General features: G+C 36.7%; 2 protein-coding genes across 2 annotated transcripts; one reads left to right on the forward strand and one right to left on the reverse strand.

Moving 5' to 3' along the window:
- Positions 1–870: 870 nt before the first annotated feature.
- On the forward strand, positions 871–3,019 carry LOC145634784 (glucan endo-1,3-beta-glucosidase 2-like). Its single transcript, XM_081686171.1, has 4 exons — positions 871–1,020; positions 1,371–1,712; positions 2,566–2,596; positions 2,766–3,019. The coding sequence occupies exons 1-4, from the start codon at positions 966–968 to the stop codon at positions 2,860–2,862; spliced, it is 525 nt and encodes a 174-aa protein (XP_081542297.1). The 5' UTR covers positions 871–965; the 3' UTR covers positions 2,863–3,019.
- Positions 3,020–4,491: 1,472 nt separating this feature from the next.
- On the reverse strand, positions 4,492–14,482 carry LOC145635991 (peroxisome biogenesis protein 3-2-like). The gene is made up of 7 exons (XM_081687420.1): positions 14,281–14,482; positions 13,821–14,050; positions 13,541–13,731; positions 13,320–13,450; positions 8,759–8,886; positions 5,645–5,872; positions 4,492–4,889 (listed from the first exon to the last, which is right to left on the reverse strand). The coding sequence occupies exons 2-7, from the start codon at positions 14,003–14,005 to the stop codon at positions 4,631–4,633; spliced, it is 1,122 nt and encodes a 373-aa protein (XP_081543546.1). The 5' UTR covers positions 14,006–14,050; positions 14,281–14,482; the 3' UTR covers positions 4,492–4,630.
- Between the last annotated feature and the right edge of the window lie 7,733 nt (positions 14,483–22,215).

Genomic DNA, 22,215 nt, shown 5'->3' on the forward strand with positions numbered 1-22,215 from the left:
TCTGGAATTTCAAAAGGTCGGATTGTTTGTGGTAGACCGACTAAAGGTGGGATTATTAGTTTACATTTTTCCTTTTTTTATATATATATTTATTATATTAAAGATTTGCTCTTTCTCTTTCCATAATATAAATTAACACTTATTAAGTGTCAAATCTGTTTAAATATAGTAACTTTATTTGTAAATTCTGTATTAATAAAATATATCATCGAGTTGCTCACGAGCTTATCGAGTCAAGTTAGAGTTTGCTCAACTTGTGCTCATTAACATCTCAAGTTGAGTTGAATTCAAGTTGAACTAACATGAGTTGAGTTTTGACCGAGCCTTGATCGAGATGAGTTCGAGATGGTCGCGAGTTGCTCAACTCAATTAGCAACCTTAATATCCATTAAGGAAATCACCATAAAAATGTTACTAACCAAAAAAAAAGGCGTAGGCCCATGATGTACTTTATTAACAATTTCTACCAAATTCTCATCTTTATGCGTTTATGCAAAAAGGTGATTATAAGCAGTGAGTGCTGAAATAAAATCAAATCAAGTAAATGAGAACTAGTTGTAGAGTATCCATTAGACTTCCCTAACAATTAATTGATTTTTCAAAGTAAACATTAAAAAGAGTATGAGACAAAATTAAAGCTTATTTCTGCAACAAGAAAACTTATGATGCTTCAACTATCTTACATTTATTACTTATTTTCTCTCTTTAGCTTCTTATGCATTATATTAAATTTTTTCTTCATATACAAGCAAATAATCAGCCTATTCTATTTATTAATTTTTCTCTTTAGCTTCCTTTGCATTAAATTTTTCTTTTAACACAATGAAGTAATAAGCCAAATTTACCCAATAAATAGGAGAATAATTTTCTACGATCTTATATATACATAACAAAGTATTATGGTATTTGATTTTTAGTGATATATTTGACTACATTACAAATAATTCAAGAGCTTATACTTACAAATGAAAAGAAGAATTTGGTTTTGTCACATATTGCTCATGATACCATGGTTTTTGGGTATGTTTCGTAATTTTATTTTTTAACTTGTGTCTTATTTGATTTTTCTCAATCTTTCAAATGCTATATATGAGTAGATTCTTTTTTAAACGCGTAGTAATCTTGTACAAATATATTCGGATGTTATGTTATTGTCACATTGTTCAAACTTCATATATTTTTGCTATATTGGTAGTATGTTCTCGATAAATATTTAAAGTACATATCAATGATTTTGGAAAAAAAAATGTAACAAAAAGTTGGTTTTAATGAAAAATGAAGAGTTTTATTTATTTTATTAATGTATTTTAAGTAACAGAATGTTAATCAAAATGTTGTGTTTGTTTTGTTGTTGAACAAATTATGTGAAGTGTACACAATGGGACATGTAACGGTAGAAGAAAAGGCAGAAGCAACAATACCAAACACAGCTTTATCTCCACCAGAAGGAAACACTACATTCCTTGATGCAACAACTTGGTGTGTAGCAATTCCTTGGGCACCTCAAATGAATCTACAGATAGCACTGGATTGGGCTTGTGGTGAAGGAAAAGCCGATTGCAGTCTGATCAAAGCCGGTGGACTGTGTTACGAGCCTAATACGGTGGTTTCACATGCTTCTTATGCCTTCAATGCGTATTATCAGCAGAATGGTAACAATGACATTGCTTGCAACTTTGGTGGAACATCTACATTAACAAAGAAAGACCCAAGTAATTAACTTTACTTGTCTAATCCCACTAGTTTTCTTTTTTTGTTTTTTACTTTTTAATTTTTATTTTTTTGTACTAATAAGGTACACGAATCTAAAGGTCAACTACCGACTAGGTAGTCATGCTAATTATTCAAAAGTAACTCCTTATTATGACCGCAGTTGGCCACTATATTATGAAAAATTATGAGGGTAAAGGCTTAGATTTTTTGGACCTCAATATTAACCATTTGGCTTAGACCTTGATCATGATAGGTTACAAATGATTAATTTTGAAAATGATTTGCTACGTGATTACAAATGACAAGTTCATATTAACTAATTATGTAAATGCTAGGTGGTTAAGTGTAACACTTGATGGGGTGTTATCCCAGATATAGAATCAATAGTAGAAGTGTAGTGTTGCAAAAGTTTGCATTAAAGTTATCCCAGATATAGAATCAATAGTAGAAGTGTAGTGTTGCAAAAGTTTGCATTAAAATTATTCGGGAAAAAAAATGTGTTTAAAAAAATATAATTTTATGTAAAAAAACAAAAAAGACAATAGAAAATTAGAAAATAGAAACTGAATAAAAAGGAATAAAACTTGTAAGAAAGGAAGGATTACAAGATTTAGTTGGAATTTTTTATATACACCCGGGTGTACGGTTGAGCAAGTAGTATTTTTAATCATTTGTCAATTGAATAAGTAAATGACCCTAGGTGTACATAATAGGCTTTGAGATATAGTTGTTCATGTTCTCCAAACCTTTTAGTCATTTATCATTTAAAATTTAGTAGTTTCTTTTCCCTTTTCTTCAAAAACCCTTTTTATCCTAAACACTTGCTAATCGTATTCAATTGAAACTATGCAGGCTATGGTAAATGTTCTTATGCTGCTTCCAGGTATGCTGAAATTATTTGAAACATAAAACTTCATCGACCCTTTTATAAATAATCTACATATTAATACGATTCCAATTTTATCATCATTAATCAGGCAAATATTACTCATATAACAGTAAAATTTCAATGAAATACTGATACGAAGTCTGTTTTTCTTCATTTTTAACAGCCTCAGCCCCCTACGCTCGTCGACCACAAAGCAAGATGCACATAATGTACTCATTGGCATTTTGATGCTATTATACATGACAATATGGTACAATTAGACGTGATTATGTGATTAAAATAGGAGGAGAATATTTAGCTCAAGGACAGTAGTTAAGGAACGCTTTAAACTAAGTACTTTTGTTTGGAGATTAAAACTATTATTTTGTTAGAAGGATGCTTTTCTTTGGAAATAGGTCAAGTTTATTTGACAATGTAATGGCTTTTTGTCTCACATTCAAAATAGTTGGTTTAGATGCCTATTATCTGCTTTGTATATCTTGTTGTGGCAATACGAATAAATTTTGCCTATCAAGTTACATATATATAAAATTAAAAATAAAAAATAAATAAAAACACATTTTATTTCACTAACATATGTATAACTTTTTTAAAAAAAAATAGATAGGGAGAAGATTTTGAGTATACCTCAACGATATCCTTTCAGTTTTCGTTAGATATTGATGGATCAAATACTTTGAGAGTGAGGGGGAAAGGGTAAGGAATTCCCACCCTCAAAATGTCATTAGTGGGGGGGTTCAATCCTTACCATTAAGCTTGGTCTAACAGGTTTATAAGTACTTGCTAAACAAGTTTGCAATATCAAAGCCATGTAAAAGATACAAGACTAATAATGTAATTTCTAAAACACTTGAGAATTTAAGACGGTTTAAGATAACTCACTTTTTTTTTTTTTTTTTTGACAAAATATAATCAAACAAATTAAAAGCACATATCTTGACATTTGACACACCCTTTAACTATATATTTTTTTTTTTTTTGAAGGAAACCCTTTTACTATATATATATAATTTGTCTGAGTGTTATTAAAAGAAAAAGGGGCTATTTGGTTCATGAAGGGAAAAGGAAAAGATTCAAGGAAATACGAGAAAACGTAGAGAGCTAATCGCTTAAAATTTCCTTAGTTTGTTATGGACATACAGAAAGAGAATCCCCCTTACGTAGGCCTTAACCATCATTTCCCTTCTCCTTCAACCACCACCGCCATAACTTCAACCAACCCCTTCATCCTACCACCATTGATGTGCCTCCCTTCATTTGTTGCTACCGCCCCTCTATGTTGCCGCTGACCCTCCCTTAAATCTTGTCGCTCTGCTGTTTTGTGATGATTGGTACTGTTTTATGAGTTTTTGAAGTTGTATTTTGGGTGGTTTGGGTAATTTTTATAGTAAAGAAAGGTGATTTTCAGGTTTTTTTTTTTTTTTTTTTTTTTTTTTTTTTTTTTTGGTTTGCAGGTTATTGTGGTGGATGTGATGTTTCCTGCTGTTGGGTGGTGTTCGTGGTAGGTTTTTTGGTGGGTTGATGGTGGTCAGGGTACAAGGGTTGAAGGGTGGCGATTATGGTGGTTGGTTTAAGTGGTCAATTACGAATCAAGGTGGTCATAGAGCAGAAGGGAGAAGGTAAGTGAACCTTACAGAGTTACAGGGGTGGAGAATGAGGGTACAGGACTTTGGAGGAAAGGAGAGGGAAAAGGAAATGATAAACATGGCTTAACAATTATCATCTAAGGGAATTAGCCAAGTTGATCCCCTTAACTTTCTTGAAGACCTCTAAACAAACGAACCTGAATTGTTTTTAAGAACTTGAAAGCTTCCACATGGCTAACATTTAAAATAAACAGTAGAGGATGTACTTCCAATTCTTCTTGAGCGTCACAGAGAAGCATGCTGTCACTCCCTCTGTCCAAAAAAAGTTCCACTGTAGGCTTCACCCTCCAAATTTAATTCCAACAGATATTGCGACTGTGCAGACAAATTTCTATTTATCTGAATCTTGAGACAAATATCTATTGTACAATCTCCAAAGTGATTAAACAGTTAAGGCATTTGCATAGAGGATGGTGAAGAACAACTCAACATCCTGTATATTTTTTATCGTTAGAACAAACTGGTTACTTGTAGGTTCATCAAGTAGTAGCTGACTCATTTGTGCAACTCGAGGCAAAAGTTTCACCAATGCTATGCCTGATGAGGGTGTACCTGCTCCTGATTGATCGACAAAAATCTCTCTCACTATAGCATTCACCAGCGTCTTGAGAGATACATCTACCACATTTGTGAACTCGTTACTGCACAAAATAAACACTAACTTAATATTTGATACATCAATAATCAGAAAACTGAACTAGTGGTTTCTAATTTTCTATTAATGCAGTTCCTTGAGATTAGCATTTACATCAATGATCATACACAGTATATGACAGGCATTACACAAATCTGTTCACATATTTTTGCTAGAAAGTCCTGTCCAGTTTAGTATTATCCAGTAAAATTCTCTCTTACATTATCTACTCCCTATGTCCCTAAATAAAACTATAAAAGCCTCAGTTCTCCCAAAATTCTTAACCCTAAAAAAAAAATCTCATTTCTCACAAAACTCTTGTCCCTATATATAAGCCTCATTTCTTCATCATCCTCTAACTCACTTCTTTAAATTCACTTTTTATTTAACTCAACTAGATTTTCTCATTTTCCAAAAATTAACCCCCACTACATTCTTTTTTAATCCACTTAAAATCAACAATTTGTATTAATACTAGGCTATCTTATTGTGAAAGGATATTCTAGATGACATACAATATAGAATAGAAATGGTTAAGTACTAAAGTGATGAACATTATATGAAATGGAAGGATTAACTAGTTATCATTCTGAGCAATCACGGTAAGTAGTTCTGGACCTTTGAGTTGCTGGTGATGCATAATGGCATGTGTTTAAGTGAGCAAGATATTGGTCAAAGCCTAAAGGATAAGAATTAGGCAATGGGAACAAGCCCATGCTACAGTAGTACTTGCAAGAGCTGAAGCAGAGGGTTATTGCATACCTCGATAAAACAGTATGCGTCTCCGTCATGAGTTGATCGAATTTGGGCACATCAGAAATAATTAAATTATCACCGCTCTGAGATGCAGCTAAGCTTGGCAATTTAGCATCTTCTGGCAGCAAGTATTCCATCCAATGACGAGGCCTTCCCATGCTCATGAATGTGTCAAGTACTTGAACAATAGTTTCATGAAGTATTAAGGGATCAAAGACATCTTTCAGCTGTTTGCTGCAATGACAGTCAATTCAGCAGTTGTTACAAATTCCACAGGAAGATAACACCTTTAATACCACATGTTTAGTGAAATCTCTTTCAAACAATATATACTTCTCAAATAAATTAATTATTACAGCTTAAATCATCAAGAGGAATTAAAGAATAAATTTAAGAACTTGCTGATTGATACCTATATTCAAGTATAAGAATGTTCTTTAGTCTTCATTTAATTACTTAAAAAAACAATGGTAGCTGATGTGAATAATAACATCGGAACATGCATGTCTTTAGGAACTCTGGCAAAGAAATATAGTAATGCACATGAATGAACTGAAGACAGTAATTCTTATATATCAATTTTCAGAGTTCGTCAAAGCTTGCTAGTAATACAACCAGGGAAATCGTACATCTGTTACCTTGGTTCCTAAGATCAATTGCTCATATTCAGGTACAGACTACAGTACACACTGATAGGGTACAGAAAGTAGTTGGTGAAGTGGTGGATTGTGGTCAGTGAGTACTCATCCCTATGAGACACTGCTGATAAAATTATATTAGCTTCTGAGCTTGAATATGACAGAAAAACCTTTTCTCTTAGATTTATGCTTAAACATAACTTGAAATTTTCATATGATACATTAGTGTGGAAGTTTTTCAATATATATCTTGATTGAAGCTAGGGTTTCCTCAGTTGTTTCTTTGCTGGGCAGTGGAATGTGTTTTTTCTGTGTCTTATTCAACATTGATTAATAGAAGAAAGCCCTGCTCACCATTAGCTGCCATTCCTAATGACTGATGCCTAAAATGGTATAAGTAAAGTTAAGGGAAAAGGGAAAGTGATCCATGGAGCCCGCTAATGCTTCAAATACGGCTTCAGTTTCCTGGGATTTAGCAAGTGTATAGATATTCTAATTGGAAATAAGTTGACATGTGTAGTTGTTTTGGCAGTGCTAAAGCAGCAAGAAAAATTGTGGATCTATAAGAATATAGACTCCACCCGTCTTAAAATAAGTATATAGACTCCACCTGTCTTATTGGATGGGTGAAAAACACGGTTTAAACGGATGATAGGCGGGTGATGGATTAACGGATGCGGGTGACGGATCGGATTCAGGTGGAAAATTTTAACCCATCACCCGACCCGTTAACCCGATCCATCACCCGAATATTTTTTTTTTTTTTAAAAAAAACAATTTTTAAAATTTTCTGAAATTTTTTACACTGGTCGGCCCAATGATGCTAATGTCCTAACTCATAATTCAATATTCTATTGTAGAATTGCAGCATTTAGCGTCAGACAGAAATTTACTTTGTAACAAGATACGAAAGGGCCTGTTTTCCTGTTCCTTGGAAACAAATCATCAGCAACAACATGCAAACTTGAAGGGGCCGTTTGGTTGGGGGCTATGTTACTCGGACTCTTTCATTTATCTCACGTGTCCGTGTCGACACGACTCGTGTCTGACACCAACACTTGGACACTTCATTTTTAACTAAAAACACAACTATTTTCAAGAAAATGGGCGAGTCCGATGCTTGGACACCCGTGTCTAATTTGACACTTCATCCGAGTCCAAGTAACATAGGTTGGGGGTATCAAAGGTTAAGGGAATCAACTGTCGTTATTCCCTTTTGATGGTGTTGGTTAGACTTTTTTCTCATTCCTTGTACCCTCCCCATTCCCCTACAGTTTCCAAGTTCGATCCCCAACCCCTCTAAGTATTTCCATCCCCTTTCCTTAGCCACCACCATACCTCCCACTAGTCCACCACCCTCCTACCCTACCCCCACAACCGAAAAACCCACCCACCCACCCCACCGCCTCCTTCTGCCGCCCCTCCGCCCACCCCAGCCTACCCTCCGCTTCCCCCCAAATCACCAAAAAAATCCCTCCCCTTCCCCATAACCACTCCTCCTCCCCTCCAAAAAAAACCCTTAAATCCTCTCACCGACGGGCCAAAACCCTCCACCACCCTCCCCCCACCCCGAATCCCTATGCTAGGGTTTCGAGGGTGGGAGAAGGGCAATGAAGGGTTGGGTTTTGGGCCGTTTGCGGTCAGTGAGGGGTTTTTTGGGGGGAGGGGAGGGGTTTTATGGTGGTTTCGGGAGAAGGGGAGGGGCAGCTAGGGGAGGAGCGGTTAGGGTAGGTGGTGAGGGTCTTCATGGTGTCCAAAAAAAAGAGGAAAAGAGAAGTGAAGAGGTGGTTGTATGGTGGAACTCATTCCCTTTGTTGTCACAAAAAAAAAAAAAAAAAAAAAAAAAAAAAAAAAAATAATATTGTATTCTTCTCCTTTCCCAATGTTTAAGTCATTCTCTTTCCCTTCGATGAACCAAACGGCAGGAGTATCTTTAACCAGGTTAGTTATTTCACAAAGGACACAATGCTCAAATAAAATATATTTCCTGTTTTTTTAAGTTGTTCAACTATGACTTGCACGTTGTCCAATGCACAAATTTTGCCCTTTTGATAAGGTCCAGCTAACTGCTAAGGCTTGCGGAGGGAAGCAGTTAACTAGCAAGCTAAATTGTATGCCTTATGTAAGAACAAGCACATACAGAACTTACATGGCCTCAAAATGATATGGACCATATCAGGAATAAAAAGTAAGCATTTCTTTTATTTTAATTTTTTCCGCTTTCATTTGATAAGTGCACTCACGCCCATCGGAAAAGCTTAAAAATAAACCAAAGAGTAAATTTATTAAGACTCTTGATAGATAGTTATGTTATCATAGTAGCATGGAATGTTCAATGAGATAATGCTAGTCTTGGAGAATGTATGCAACTATCAAAAGTTCAAAAAGGTTAACAGTACTTTGGTGAAAATTTTATACAGCATCTTCCATGTAGTAAAATGTAAATAAGGTTGCCTAAATGATTATGCAACATAATACTCACCATTTTAGGACTTCTGATGCAGCAGCCTGCATATTGAAGATTAAAGCAGGCAACCCATGACTAGCCAGAAAATCAGCCCTAGCTAAAAAATTTTGTTCATCATCCTGATCAATGAGACTAGCTTCTTCCTGCAAAGTAAAAGTCACCGTTATTGGCTTTTTCTTCCACTTTCAATTATAAATAGCTACTACCTTTACATAATAAATAGCTACCTTTAATGTTATTTTCCTCATGTCCGAAGGCAACCGCACAGAATTAGATAAATAAAGAGTAAGTGAATTCATGAACCCATGAATAAAAATAACACCCATGCCTGCTAATTGATTACCATGAATTTGCATGAAATAATTCCTAAGAAACTGCCTCTTGTTAATTCAATCATCGTATATATCTCTTAAAACCAAACAAAAAAGAGTAAGTGTGTTTTTTTGTGAGGATCTAATTTTAATGGCAAACTGATGAGTCAATCCACCGATACATCCAAGGTTTTACTACTATAATAAGAGTAACAATGCTTGTAATAAATAGTGGATTTGGTTCCACCTTCTGTTAATTTGTGATTATTGCGCTAAAGAATTTGATAGGCCAATTATTACATTTGCATGTATTAAATACACTTAGCCAAAAAGTATATCAATCAATTACCATGATTTGGTGTTCAACAATCAGTTTTTGGCTAAAATAACCTACAAAACAGGAGATCACATGCCCCACACTAGACAATGAATATTAATTTCAGACAGGTGCAGGCCGTGCAGCACCAATGTTTAGCCTAGGATGACACATTAATTGCTGATCCACAACCCTGATTCACTGTGTTGGCAACTTCCTTTTAGCTTGTATCTTCTATAATTCTACAGTAATTGATTTGCTTTCTTTTTCTCCAGCTACTAAAATGATTCAGTTCCAAAAGCTGTCTCATGCCCACCGATCAGTTTAGCAGCAGTTCAAAATCTCTACACATAAACCTATATTCAACTACCATGAGCCCTTTTGTCACATTATATAACCTTCTCCAGTTCCCCATGTCTATGTGCCTTGTATATATGTTTCTTAAATTACTGAATTTTACTACAAAGCCATCCCGCTAAGTAAGGTATGGCTCCAACTATTCATAAAGCCCTCCGACCAGCCCTAGACATGGCACATCGAGATATTTTGTGGTTGGAGTTTGGATACAGTGATACAGAAGGATAACAAGGATTCAAAGCTTTGATTTGAAATTATCATAGCTCATCCCATTAAATATGCTTCATCCATTTTATAGAAAGTAGGCAGCACACGGGCAAATGAAATACTAAGATAAAATATAAGTATCACTAGAATTTGCCTCAAATAATTACAGAGCAAAGGATTCAGTGATTTAGCCCCTTTCTCATGCCAAAGTATTAAGCCTAAGGTTTTACATGAAGTTTAATAAAACACTTCATTTAAGCATATTGTGGGTCCTATGCCATCTCGAATTTCCCCTATAAATTTGACATAATAGTTTCACTAGTCTCCCTACTCTTTCAGGGCTGACAAGCCAAATATACTTCTGGTCTTCTTGTCATGAATAGGAAATCATAATTTGCATTTATATCAATTACCAAATAGGCAACCATATCTTTCACCTTGCATTCAAATGAAATGACACCTATCGAATATAAACGTACATTGAAAACACATGCAGATTAATCATGAGAAAATTTTATTCATGGCGCGAATAAAAGCATATGGTCATTCATTTTCTTGTAGGTAAAATTTACAACCTCCTTTAAGAATCCAATTCTTTATTTTTATTTTTCAACTAAGTTTATCGAGAGGCCCACTAGAGACCAAAGATACCTGAAGAAACAAAAAAAAATTCTGCCCCCAGAGAAAATAAGGAAATGGTTTATATGTTCAGCAGAAATATATTTGACAAAAAACTGTTTTAAGTTATCCTACTTGATTGGGTATTCTTTTAGATATCATTAGATAAAATCACATTAAGCATATTTCTCATCTATTATAAAGAAACGAGTGGACTACAACTCTGCAAAAGCCCTATTACATATTTTGCTCACCCAATCACTTTTTTGTTGAGAAAGTATCCTTAGGAATCAGATTTTGCAAAGCAGAAAATGATAAAAATTCAAATTAATTGTAACAACTTATTTGAAGGAAATAAGAAGAATTCACAAAAGAACAGGAGTGTCGATTAATACATAGGTATATATAGAATATAAGATTAATCTTTTAGTTCCATAACCTAATCAGATTGATATTTGGAAACAACAAAAGACATCGATACTTGTAAGTTTTAGCCCATCCAAAGTTTTCAAAATCAAAGCGCAAGTGAAAGACTTCAATTTATAAAACCTCTTTATCTTCCACATCCTTACAATTGCCACTAATTGCTTTAAATCAAACATATATTAAATAAACTTAGGACAACACATGAACAAATTATGTTCACTAAACATCTAGAATTTCAAATAAACTAGAAGTCAGGGCCCAAATTTGCACCTTCTTTTCCTCTTGCCAACATAGATTGTTACAAAAGCAAGCACAACATCTATAAAATCAGAAAGTTAAAAAGAAAAAAGTACCTAGGAAACAGATAACATTTCCACCATACAAACTCAATAGAAATCAAATGGTTCTGATTTTGCTAGAAAGAGGCCCAAAAAAGAGTAGATGTATACAGCCTTCCCAAAAACACCTTAGCAGTAAAATAACAGGACTACTACATCACTAAAAAGCAGTTGTAGCAATCATTTGATTGTTTACTTCGAGATCTTATATTCAAGTTTCAAATATTAATTAATACTTCTTTCCCCCTTTTTTCACTAATCACTATTTATGTGGTCAAAACAAGAGAAAGTTGACCGAATTTATCAACAAGTGATAGCATTAGCATGGGAGATCTTAATAGATTCATCTCAATGTGTATTTTCAATGAATCCACTAAACAAATTTTTACCAATGCACAATTAAGGATACCAATGGTCAAAGACACGCACTAAAGACCATGAAAAGGCAAGTGAGTTTAAAATAAAGGAACAAAGGGAGTATTGATCTATTTTAGCATCAATGAAGACATCTTTTAACATCAATGTAAATTCACCAAGAAAACCAACAATTGAAAGTTATGTCATGTTCTCGGCCAAAAAATGAAAGGAAAAAAGAATAAATGATGAAAACAGAATTCTTGTTTCCATTTATACGCCTTCATTAAGCCAAACAGCCCTGCAATTAAAGATGACAAAACTAGAATAGGAAATCAAGATACATGATATTGAAGAGGACAAAGACATCCTATTAGCATAAGAGAAAGCTTGCATATCTTAACAATGTATTCCTAATAATCTTACTTCGACTTTGTAAAGCGGATCCATATAATAACCTAAGTCTTCATTAGATCATTCAATTCCCTTTTTTTCATTGGATCCTTAGATTTCTATTATCTTTGCAACACAAGGTCCAACAACAAAGAGTTTTAGGGTATAGTTTAAAAAGTTCAATAAAATGTTATATGCTAGTTAGGGTATCTCATCTCCCAATCCAAAGTTGCTTTCTTTTTGTAGATAATCTCCCAATTTGATTAATTTTGTTTGAAGATCAACTTAGAAGTGAAACAAATGTGGCTTATAGATTCGCTAAATATAGAATTAAAGATGTATGCAAAAGTCAAATTCCTTCGACATGAACCTTTTACAAAATCAATGGATCACCTTCACATATAACATCCAAGAAGAATCTATCTCCTTATAAAAGGTGTGTCATGAGGGTTGACAAGAAGCATCTTAATATCATACTCCTTCCGTTCCCTTTTTGTTTTTTACGTTTGCAATTATGCGCGGTTATTAAGAAATTGTGTAAAGTAGAGGTATATTGGAATAATTCAATGATTGAAAGTACAATTTTACTTTAAAAAAGAATATTGTACATGTGGGGTGAAGAAAGTAAGAAAGAAAAAGAGAAGAGAGCAGAGAGAAAGTAATAATGAGTATTTGAAAACCATAAAAATAGTACTAAAAGTACAAATGCACATAGGAAGTAAGGATATTTGAGTACTTAAACTATAAAGCAAGGGTAGTTTTGTCTAAAATTTTTGACTAAAAAAGGAAAGATACTAAATGTAAAGAATAAAAAGGAACACCTAAAATAGAAACGTAAAGAACAAAAGGGAACGGAGGGAGTACAAAATAGCATGAAGAAAATGGAATTGTTTATATTGTAATTTGGAACTGCTATTCACATAGAGAGCTAATTTATACTTACAAATAACGGAAAGATGATACAACTATGGATATGTTTTACAAATCATATTTTCGGTAGACTGCACTCTACTTCCATTTCGGAAGTAGCACTTGTTGATTTCCAATCAAGGGTCTAAAGAGAGAGAATCTACAAAACTATAGCGTTACTGCTAAATTAAACAAACCTATATCACTACATGTGATATAACAAGTCATTAGCTCTATTGTCTGATTATTTATATAACGCTGACATATACAGCTAGGAAAATAGATTTCATAACAAGTATTAACTACCATTCATCATAATTTATAATACATAAGGAACAAATACTTACAAGCAATGGGGAGCTTTCCTGACATCTTGCAATGTCAATGTAAAGATGTCTTCCAAGTATGTTCACTTGTACTCTAACAAATAAGCTAAGCATAGTAACCGACCAAATTGATGTAACCATTTTAGTGAAGCCTGGCAAGAAAAGACTTCCGTTCAGAACAAAGAACAAAGCGTCCACAAATCACAGTCAACAATTAAAACAGTAATCCAAAGACAACATACTCAGTACTTTGAGTTGATCCCATAGTTCAAGTTTCTCTGGAAGGGTCAAAACATCCTTTCCTTGTTTCAGCCTCTCCGTCAACACCGAAAGGTTTAACTCCTCATTTGTCCTAGTGCTTAAGAAGTTCATGGCTCGAGGCAACGTCGTTGTGCTAGCTATTCTCTGAATGGTCTCGAAATGTTCTTGCATTCTACAAGATGGAATGTAAGATAATCATTAAACCCCAAAAACAGTTTTTCACCAAGATTCACACAAACACAGAAAGAAATTCATATTAACTGAGCCTTAATGCTTTCATCATTCTCCCGGCGGTCAGCAAGTTCCAATTCCAGTTCAGCAAGCCGGTGTTTGTGAGCATCATACAACTTGTACAAAAAATACCCAGTTCCAGCAACTCCCAATGAAACCAATATTTTCTTCTTGTGCCTTTTCCAAAAACTCTTATTGAACAGAAAGAAGTCCATTTTCACAATTTCATCCTCACATTAAAGGGTTATATTAACCAAATTCTGCAATACATCAGCAACAAAATTTTAATCAATTATCAAATTAGGCTCAAATTTGAATAGCAAAATTCTAGATACGACATGCTCGTTATAATCCTTCACGATTTCAATATTCAAATAGATCAATAATCCACCTTAGAAGAACCCTAAATTGAATATAGTGAAATTAAAATAATGGTTAACACTAGATTTGCGAAATCAATAATCGATAATTTTGAAAAAATATAATATACCTCGGAAGCTGCTTCAAATCTTCAATGGAGGAGAGAAAGCTCACAAGCTACTTCAATGGAAAATTATACCTCAGAAAAGAATAATTACGCTCTAATGGAGGAGAGAGAGAAGAGAGGGTTCAGTATAACGTGGAAAAGCTCTCGAGGGGAAAAACGAGGAGAAAAACTGGAAAAGGCACAACCCTCTAATGAGTCGGTCTCAGGCTCTCAGCCCAGCAAATTGCTGGGGTAAAAGTAAAATTTCCCAGGGGTAATGAGGTAAATGTGCATGGCCTTTCATTTAAGTTGTATGTATTGGAACTGTGATATACGCATAAAAATACTAATACTTCCTCGGTTTCTATTTAGTTGACGTATTTGATTTAGACACATATATTAAGGAGAGGATAGAGAGAGAATGAAAAGGCAATTAGGGTAGCTTATAAATGCAAGTAAAAAAGTTACTCTAAAAGAAAACGTGTCAACTAAAATAACTTCTTAAAAAGAAATACGTGTCAAATAAAAAGAAACGGAGGTAGTATATAACATGATATATCCGTTTCATTTTAGTTCTTGTTTGCTTCCATTCTCGCTTTTCCTTTCTTCTCTCTCTTCTCTAAGTTGTTCATCTTTCTCTTCTCCTAAGTTGTTCATATTCTCTTCTCTTCTCTTCTCTTCTCTGAATCTCTGAACCTTGTTGAACAATTGAAGTCCTAAGAATCGAGAGTAGACCAATTATTTCTGCGTGCAGACTGTCGGGGAAAGAGATTCTCGATCAAAACTTGTTCGAGGAAATATTATTTCAGAGAATTTCGTGCGCAATTGACTGACGTAGATGAGGCATTGAGGTGAGTCTTTGATTGCTTAATATATGTAATTATTGTTAGAATTGCATGTGACTTGATTATTTACTAGCAATTATCAAGTTAATTTACAATTCTTACTTAATTTAGGGTATCTTATGAAAGATGCATTTTCTAATTATCAAAATTTAGGTTGTTGCATGTTTTTAGGTTTTCTTGAACCTAACTTTGTACTAAATTTCGGTTTTTTACAACAATTTTAGTTGTTTTGTACTTGAAATTTCGTTTAAAACTTAGCAGAATTAGGGTTTGTGATAATTTGTGAGACAGATTTGTAATAATTTGTGAATTAGGAATAACATAGATTTTAATATGACTTTATTAAAAATATACTCCCTCCGTTTTTAAATACTTGCTCTGTTTCTCTTGGACACGCATGCCGATGCTAATCTTTGATCACTAATATCTTTAATTATCAATAGGTATAACTTGTAACAATTGAAAATTAATAATCTATTCATTGAGATGACTCCAACAAGTACCCACTGTAGGGAATATTTCAAGCGTTAATCCCCTAGCTTGAACCCCACTGTGATCATACACTAAAGTACGGTGGCGTCCAAAAGGGAAGAAGATAGAGCAAAAGAGTCGCCAACAAGTTTTTTTAGGAACTTGTAAACCGTTCACGAGGTGAAGGTTACACCCCTTAACGATCCAAGAGATCGTCAACTCCATAAGGTCTTGAACCAAATAGGGTTCGGGGATGAAGGTACAAATCCAACCTAAAAGATATTGAACTTGCCATAATAATAGGCCTCTACTTTATTCTGATCGTATTCATGTGCGCTTTTTGATTAACATACAAGCAATAGGATTAACCCTAAACCTGTTTATCTATGTTGGTTGAATTTAAATGCACAAATAAAACTATTATTGGCGATCACTTGAATTATAATCATAATTAACCCTAACAAGATTATTAATTATCTTATTAAGCGCGATTACAAGTACCAATTCTCTTTAAACATGCATAAAAGGCGTGATCAAGCAATAAAAATATATATAATCAAGCAACATAATAATAAACATCATAATCAAAATCATAATAATAATTATAACAATAATCATAATAATCATGTTAAAGGATAATAATAGCAAGATCCTAGGCATGATACTAACAAGATTAATAACAAACCCTAGCATGTCACTAAACAATAAAGATCAAATCTTTAACCCTAACATGATACTAACAATCATAAATATTAGGAAGAACATAAAAGGCATCGTACTTTTAATCATACTTGATATTAAAATTACCCTAGACATGATACTAGGAATCTAAAATAACAACCTAAGCATGAACTCTGCATCATAACATCAATAAAAACCATTAAAGTACTTACTTTGATGCCTCGTACCTCTTTCTAATAACAAAATACACACGTTAGTAACTTCAAGGAAAATAATAAACAAACAATTAAATTAAATAATTGAAAAAGAGATTTGGGACCAAACCCTCAGAAATTAAACCTTTCACGTCTAGGGCGAAGACAACTTCGAATATGGCTAGGTGTTTCTAGATCTAATGAATGCAGAATTTTTATATTTGAGAGAAGGCTAGTTTAGAAAAAGAGAGAGAAAATAATCAAGAGAATCTTGATGAGAGTTGGTGAATGAAAACGGAGTTTTTTACGACGTTATTTATAGAGAAAATCAGCCAAAAAGATAAAATATCAAAACAGAGTTCTGGCGCATGTAAAACTGAGCGCCAGGCGCCAACATTAGCGACAGGCGCCAATGCTAGCGCCAGGCGCTACAGCTGGCGTTTGGCGCTGATTTAGAAATTCACGCGTTTTCTTAAATCAGATAAAAATTGCCGTATAGGAGGATAAAATCGTATTTTCCTCAAAAATGCTCTTTGATTCTAATTAAAACTCTGAAAAGTCAATTTATCAATGCTAATTGAATTAGGAACGAAAAGAACCTTCTAGAAGAATCTAGAAGACTAAAACCATTTCTAATTGCATTAGGAATGATAAATCCATATTAGGCCCTCCTCTGGATCATTGGGCCGCGTATAAGGCTCAAACCGGACCCAGTTTAGTAAATTGGCCATAAATTCCTCAATATTCATCGGAATTGGGCTTATAATATATCGTTGGAAAGCTCTTGTCAAGCCCCATCCAACTACAGTACTATTGGACCCATATCATGGACCAACCAAAATGGATTGACTGTTTTCTTAAAATAAGTTTTCAAAAACAGAGAGGAGAGAAAAGAAATTAAAACTATCCGCAACACTAGACTTTCCACACTTTCACTTCATTCGATTATGATTCGACGCGAAAGGTACTCATCACTGGATTTGGTTTTGGGGAGACACAAATGGGTGTCTACAGAAGCCCCCACTTTGACTGAGTTTGGAGAAACGCGAGTTTGGAAAACAAAAGTCAAAGTATCGATAGAGACGGAGAATGATTCAGAACGTTCTGCAATCCTAAATCATCCTTGCAACACCGATACCTGCAAACTAGCGTTAGTTAAACAGATAAAAGAGTTAAGAAACGCGTATCTTGCACCGTCGAGCACACGTCTCTTAAAGTAACCGATTTGTTGCTGCTTTTTCTGTTGTTTTGATGACCTCCTGCCAAGAGAATGCCATCCCGCTTGAAAACCTCTACGCTTGTAACTGCTTCCAATTTAGAAGATTGCTTCGCCTGAAACTATACTCTTCCGCTTTGATAATATTCCACGTCCAAGGGAATACCATCGAAGATTGCTTCGCCAGAAACAGTCCTCTTCCGCTTTGATAATATTCCACGTTCAAGGGAATACCATCGAAGATTGCTTCGCTTGAAACAATCCTCTTCAGCATTGATAATAATCCACGTCCAAGGGAATACTATCGAAGATAATTTCGCTTGAAATCACCTTCAGTTGTTTGTGACAACTCTCCACAATCTAGGGAATGCCGTCGAAGATATCCTCGCCTGAAGCTATCCTCATTTGTTACGATAATTTTCCAAAGAAATTACCGAAGATCTCCGCCTGTCGATCCTTAAAAGCTCGCTTGAACTTTGCTTCCACTATGCCTGTACGTCGGCGCTTTTGTTGCTTTTGAACCTGTACGTCGGTGCCTTTTGCGAATGAACCACTACGTCGGTGCTTTTTGTTAATGAGCCAATGCTTAGGCGCTTTAAGCTAAGTGAGACGATCTTTCATCAGGTCGATCACTTTATGCAATCAAGCCGATTACTAAAAATCGTGTCAAATTGCTTAGAGGGGCTAACTGGCGTACCAAGGAACCCAAAATATATTGCAAAAAGGTAGAACACCCTCACTGAGTGGCTGAGGGTCCTGGCGCCGCTGAAAACTCATCAGCGCCACACAACTGGCCTTAGCGCCAGACGCTGGAATTGGCGCCAGGCGCCAAGGTCTAGCGCTTGGCGCCAGAATAGGGTATTCCTTAAATACCCTTTTCTTCTTCTTCATTTTTGCTGTTTGCTCGTCGCGTTCTGCTCGAAAATCTCTAGAAATTCACTTGCTTTGTTTTTGCTCGTTTCTCAACCAAATTCACTCAAATTTGTTGCAAATCAAAGCTCTTTTCATCCACTTTCCCGATCTATGTAAGTTTTCTCCGAACTCACATCGGTTTTTATGAATTTTGCACATGTTTATATTAGAATTTCATGAAATTTCGAAACTTAGAATGCTTAATTTTCTTTATTTGTCAAATTTTATGCTATGAAATTGCTTGATTATGTTTATATATTGCCTTGGGAGTAATTTGAGACTTGTTTGACTCAATTTGGTGAAGAAATGAATGAATTTCCATTGTTGAACCTCTTGAGGTCGGGAATACAATGTGGCCCGTTCTTGATGTTTTTTGCTAGCAATTCTTGTCCAATTTGTCACAATAATTACTATAGTATTGCAAGAAATTGTTTGATTTCTTGGAAAATGCCGTTATGCTCAATTTGAATTTGTGCTCTGTTTTAGTACTACGTACTCTGTTTTTTGCGAACATAGTATCATGCGGCTAGGCGAACCTTAGATACTATAGAACCTTAATTTATGATAATTTTGCACAATGTAGCATGGCTAGACAGCGAGGCTCTGGTTCACGGTCCCGAGACACTCGACGGGAGCATGAGCCCGTGGAGGACGATGCCGAGCCGTCCACCTTGCTTGGTCGACTCCCCGAGTGGGATGAGCGGACCTTGTTCTTTTCCCCCGTCCACCACATTTCTAAGTGGGTGAGACGGGGTATCACTGTTGGGAGGACGCGTTGTCATGGCTCTGGCTGTGACGGCTTGGGCGATCTGTACAAGATGTACATCGCCAAAGATGTCGAGACGAGACTCCTATGGGAGTCCTACGGTCTTGCTGCGTTGTATGAGACCTCCGAGGCGATGGTTGCCTCCAACGGGTGTCACCATGTAGTGCGTGCTCTGGTGGAGTTCTTCTGGGACACCACCAACACTTTCCACTTTCCTTGGGGTGAGATGATGATCACTCCTACCGGCTTCAGTCTCATCACAGGACTGGAGTTTAGCTTTGTGCCACTGCCGTTCGACAGTGGGATCGACGTCTTTTCCCCTAAGGTCGAGGAGCTGTTGGGGCCGATTACTATTCGGGCTCGAGCTGAGGTAGAGTCGTCCTAGTTCAACGCTAGGGGGATTCGTCGTTCGACTCTGGCAGCGGCCTTTGACGATGGTGCGACCATCCGAGAGCAGCGGGTGCGCATCTTTGCACTTATTTTGTTGTCAGGGACGTTCTCCCCTGACAAGGGTAGTAGGGCGCTGCTTTACTACCTTCCTGCCGTCCGCGATCTACATCGGATCGGGACTTACGACTGGGCCAGCTTGGCCTATGCTGACTTCATTCGAGCGTTGAGGGACTCGTGTCAACACCGGTCCTTTGGGACGAATGTTGCTCTGTCCAGCTTTCTGAGGGTCGTAGAGGTAAACATTATTCCCTATAAAGTTTAGCTCTACATTTTAGCTAGCACTTGCTGATAATTTTAACTCCTTGTAGATCTGATTCTACGAGTACTTCCCTTCTGCTACGCCGGCGAGACCATTGCCGCGCAGGTTTCCAGTCAGTGCTTCATGGGGCAGCCACCGTGTGGGGATGTCCACTGCATATGTCCGAGATTGGATCATCGCGGTATGATTCTTTCTTATTTGCCATTTTGTGATGCTTTAGGTAGATTTTCGCCTGATTGACGCTCTTTGCAGGAGCCTGAGGTGTTGTACCGGTCGTGGGTCGGCCTGGCAGTCCTTGGGTTAGCCGCACAGTATTCTGTTGAGCGTCGCTATTTCTTGGGGACTTATGGAGCGATCGCATACCTTGGAGAGAGGGTTGCTAGACAACATTCCTCTGATACCTTTGTCGTTCCTGCTCCTCCACCACGTCACATGTTTGAAGCCGCGAGGTTGTTGAGCATGTCAGAGGGAGCTGGTACCCCTTGGCGATCTTGCACGATCCTTGGGCGATGCTATGCGGAGGAGCTACTGCCGTTGTTAGCTCCAGTTACTGTACCGGCAGAGGATGTGGCTGTACGATTTTTCTGCTTTTATCTTTCGTTAAGTAGCCCCCAAGTAATGCTTTATTGACTTGGTTTTACTTCATCAGGACGATGCTACTGAGTTCGTGCCACCCCATATGTCTATCCATTACCAGGGGACATACGGGCCGATTGAGGAGATGATTCCTCTGGCTCCTGAGGATGAGCGCTTCGTGGAGCGGTCGATTCCTCGCTGCCAGACTCGGGTAAGCTTATTTATTTTCAACTTTTGTCCATATATATTATGCATGTTTACTGACTTATTTCTTTGACAGTTCTCGCGCGAGGTGGTTTCGGCGATGACACGATGTATAGATGCCTTCCGGAGCCAGCTTGTCCGGATGAGGAATGTGGCTACCTGCTGTCGAGACGACGCCGTTCAGGAGGTAGTCTTTCTTTCATATGTTTTGCACTACCGCTTCGATTTTGCCTTGTTTCTGATTTTAATTCCTTTTGCAGGGTCAGCCCATTCCTTCTCGTACCTGCACGAGGCCTGAGGTACGGAGGGATCCGGCGAGTTCTAGCTCGAGGCGTCGCCGCACTACTTCAGGAGGTAGGGGTGGTCGTTCTGAGGCCGCCCGTGCTGATGTGGCAGAGGGCTCGGGTTCTTCCTCTGAGGGTGCACATGTTGTGCCGGTAGGCCAGGGAGAGGCTACCTCGGCTCTTAGAGGTGGTGGGATGTACGAGGTTGGCTCGTCATCGCAGCAGCCTCCGCAGCCTCAGCCTCAGGTTGATCTTGGGTGGACTGGTCCCACGTTGAGTTTTCCTCCTCCTACGGAGACTGGAGCTGATGCTAGAGCTGGAGTAGGTGGAGGGGTTACTCCTCGTATGGCGGAGTTTTATGCGATGATGGGTTTACCTCCCCTGGCGCCGTAGTTTGTACCTGTGCTTTTTATTATTTATTTGACTTTGTATAGAACTTTGCCTTTTAGTTAGACTCATTTTATATATACATACTATTATGAGATTATTTTATTTATCATGTTTTTTCATTTTTTGCTATTATTATTATTATGTGCATGTTTGTGTGTGCAAGAAAGTGTGACAAGTAATTTTGCGCAAAAATTCCATCATTTTTATTATTGATGGAGGGTATCTGACTTTCTCCCCCAAAAAGAAAAAATGAAAAAAAGGAAAAGTCAAATAAAAACTTGGGTTTATAAAAACTTGGAAATTAATCTAAATAAAATCCAAAAAAAGAATAATATAAGTAATATAATAGCTATATTAATTAAAAAAAGAATAAAAAGATGTTTAGAAAAGATAAGGAAGCCGTAAAGTCATTAGTAGACTCGAATTAAGGTAAAAACGCGGTTTTAGGAAGCGCGTATGACGAGGCAGATTGGCGCCAGCAGGCGCCACGCGTATTGGTGTAGCGCCAGGCGCTACACTTAGCGTGTGGCGCCAAGCTTTGGCGTCTGGCGCCAATAGCATCGTCTGGCGCCAAATGGCGCTGACTCCGTATCCTAACCCGATTAGAACTGCTCCGATTTCGTGCATAAATAGCCCCCTGCCCAGCCGATTCTTTTCATAATTTTAGCAAATAAAATAATTCTTTAGCTTTAGAAAAATAATATCATGTCT

The sequence above is a fragment of the Chenopodium album genome, chromosome 6, assembly GCF_948465745.1.
Source record: "Chenopodium album chromosome 6, dcCheAlbu1.1, whole genome shotgun sequence".
Classification (NCBI taxonomy): Eukaryota; Viridiplantae; Streptophyta; class Magnoliopsida; order Caryophyllales; family Amaranthaceae; genus Chenopodium; species Chenopodium album.

Bases quoted from the DNA above. Each gene is read 5' to 3' on its own strand.
- LOC145634784 (XM_081686171.1), top strand. From the start codon at position 966: ATGAAAAGAAGAATTTGGTTTTGTCACATATTGCTCATGATACCATGG. The intron at 1,021-1,370 runs GTATGTTTCGTA...AATTATGTGAAG, and splicing joins CATGATACCATGGTTTTTGG to TGTACACAATGGGACATGTA. The intron at 2,597-2,765 runs GTATGCTGAAAT...CATTTTTAACAG, and splicing joins TGTTCTTATGCTGCTTCCAG to CCTCAGCCCCCTACGCTCGT.
- LOC145635991 (XM_081687420.1), bottom strand. From the start codon at position 14,005: ATGGACTTCTTTCTGTTCAATAAGAGTTTTTGGAAAAGGCACAAGAAG. The intron at 13,732-13,820 runs GTTAATATGAAT...TCCATCTTGTAG, and splicing joins GATGAAAGCATTAAGGCTCA to AATGCAAGAACATTTCGAGA. The intron at 8,887-13,319 runs GTAAGTATTTGT...TTTACTTTGCAG, and splicing joins AGGAAAGCTCCCCATTGCTT to GAAGAAGCTAGTCTCATTGA.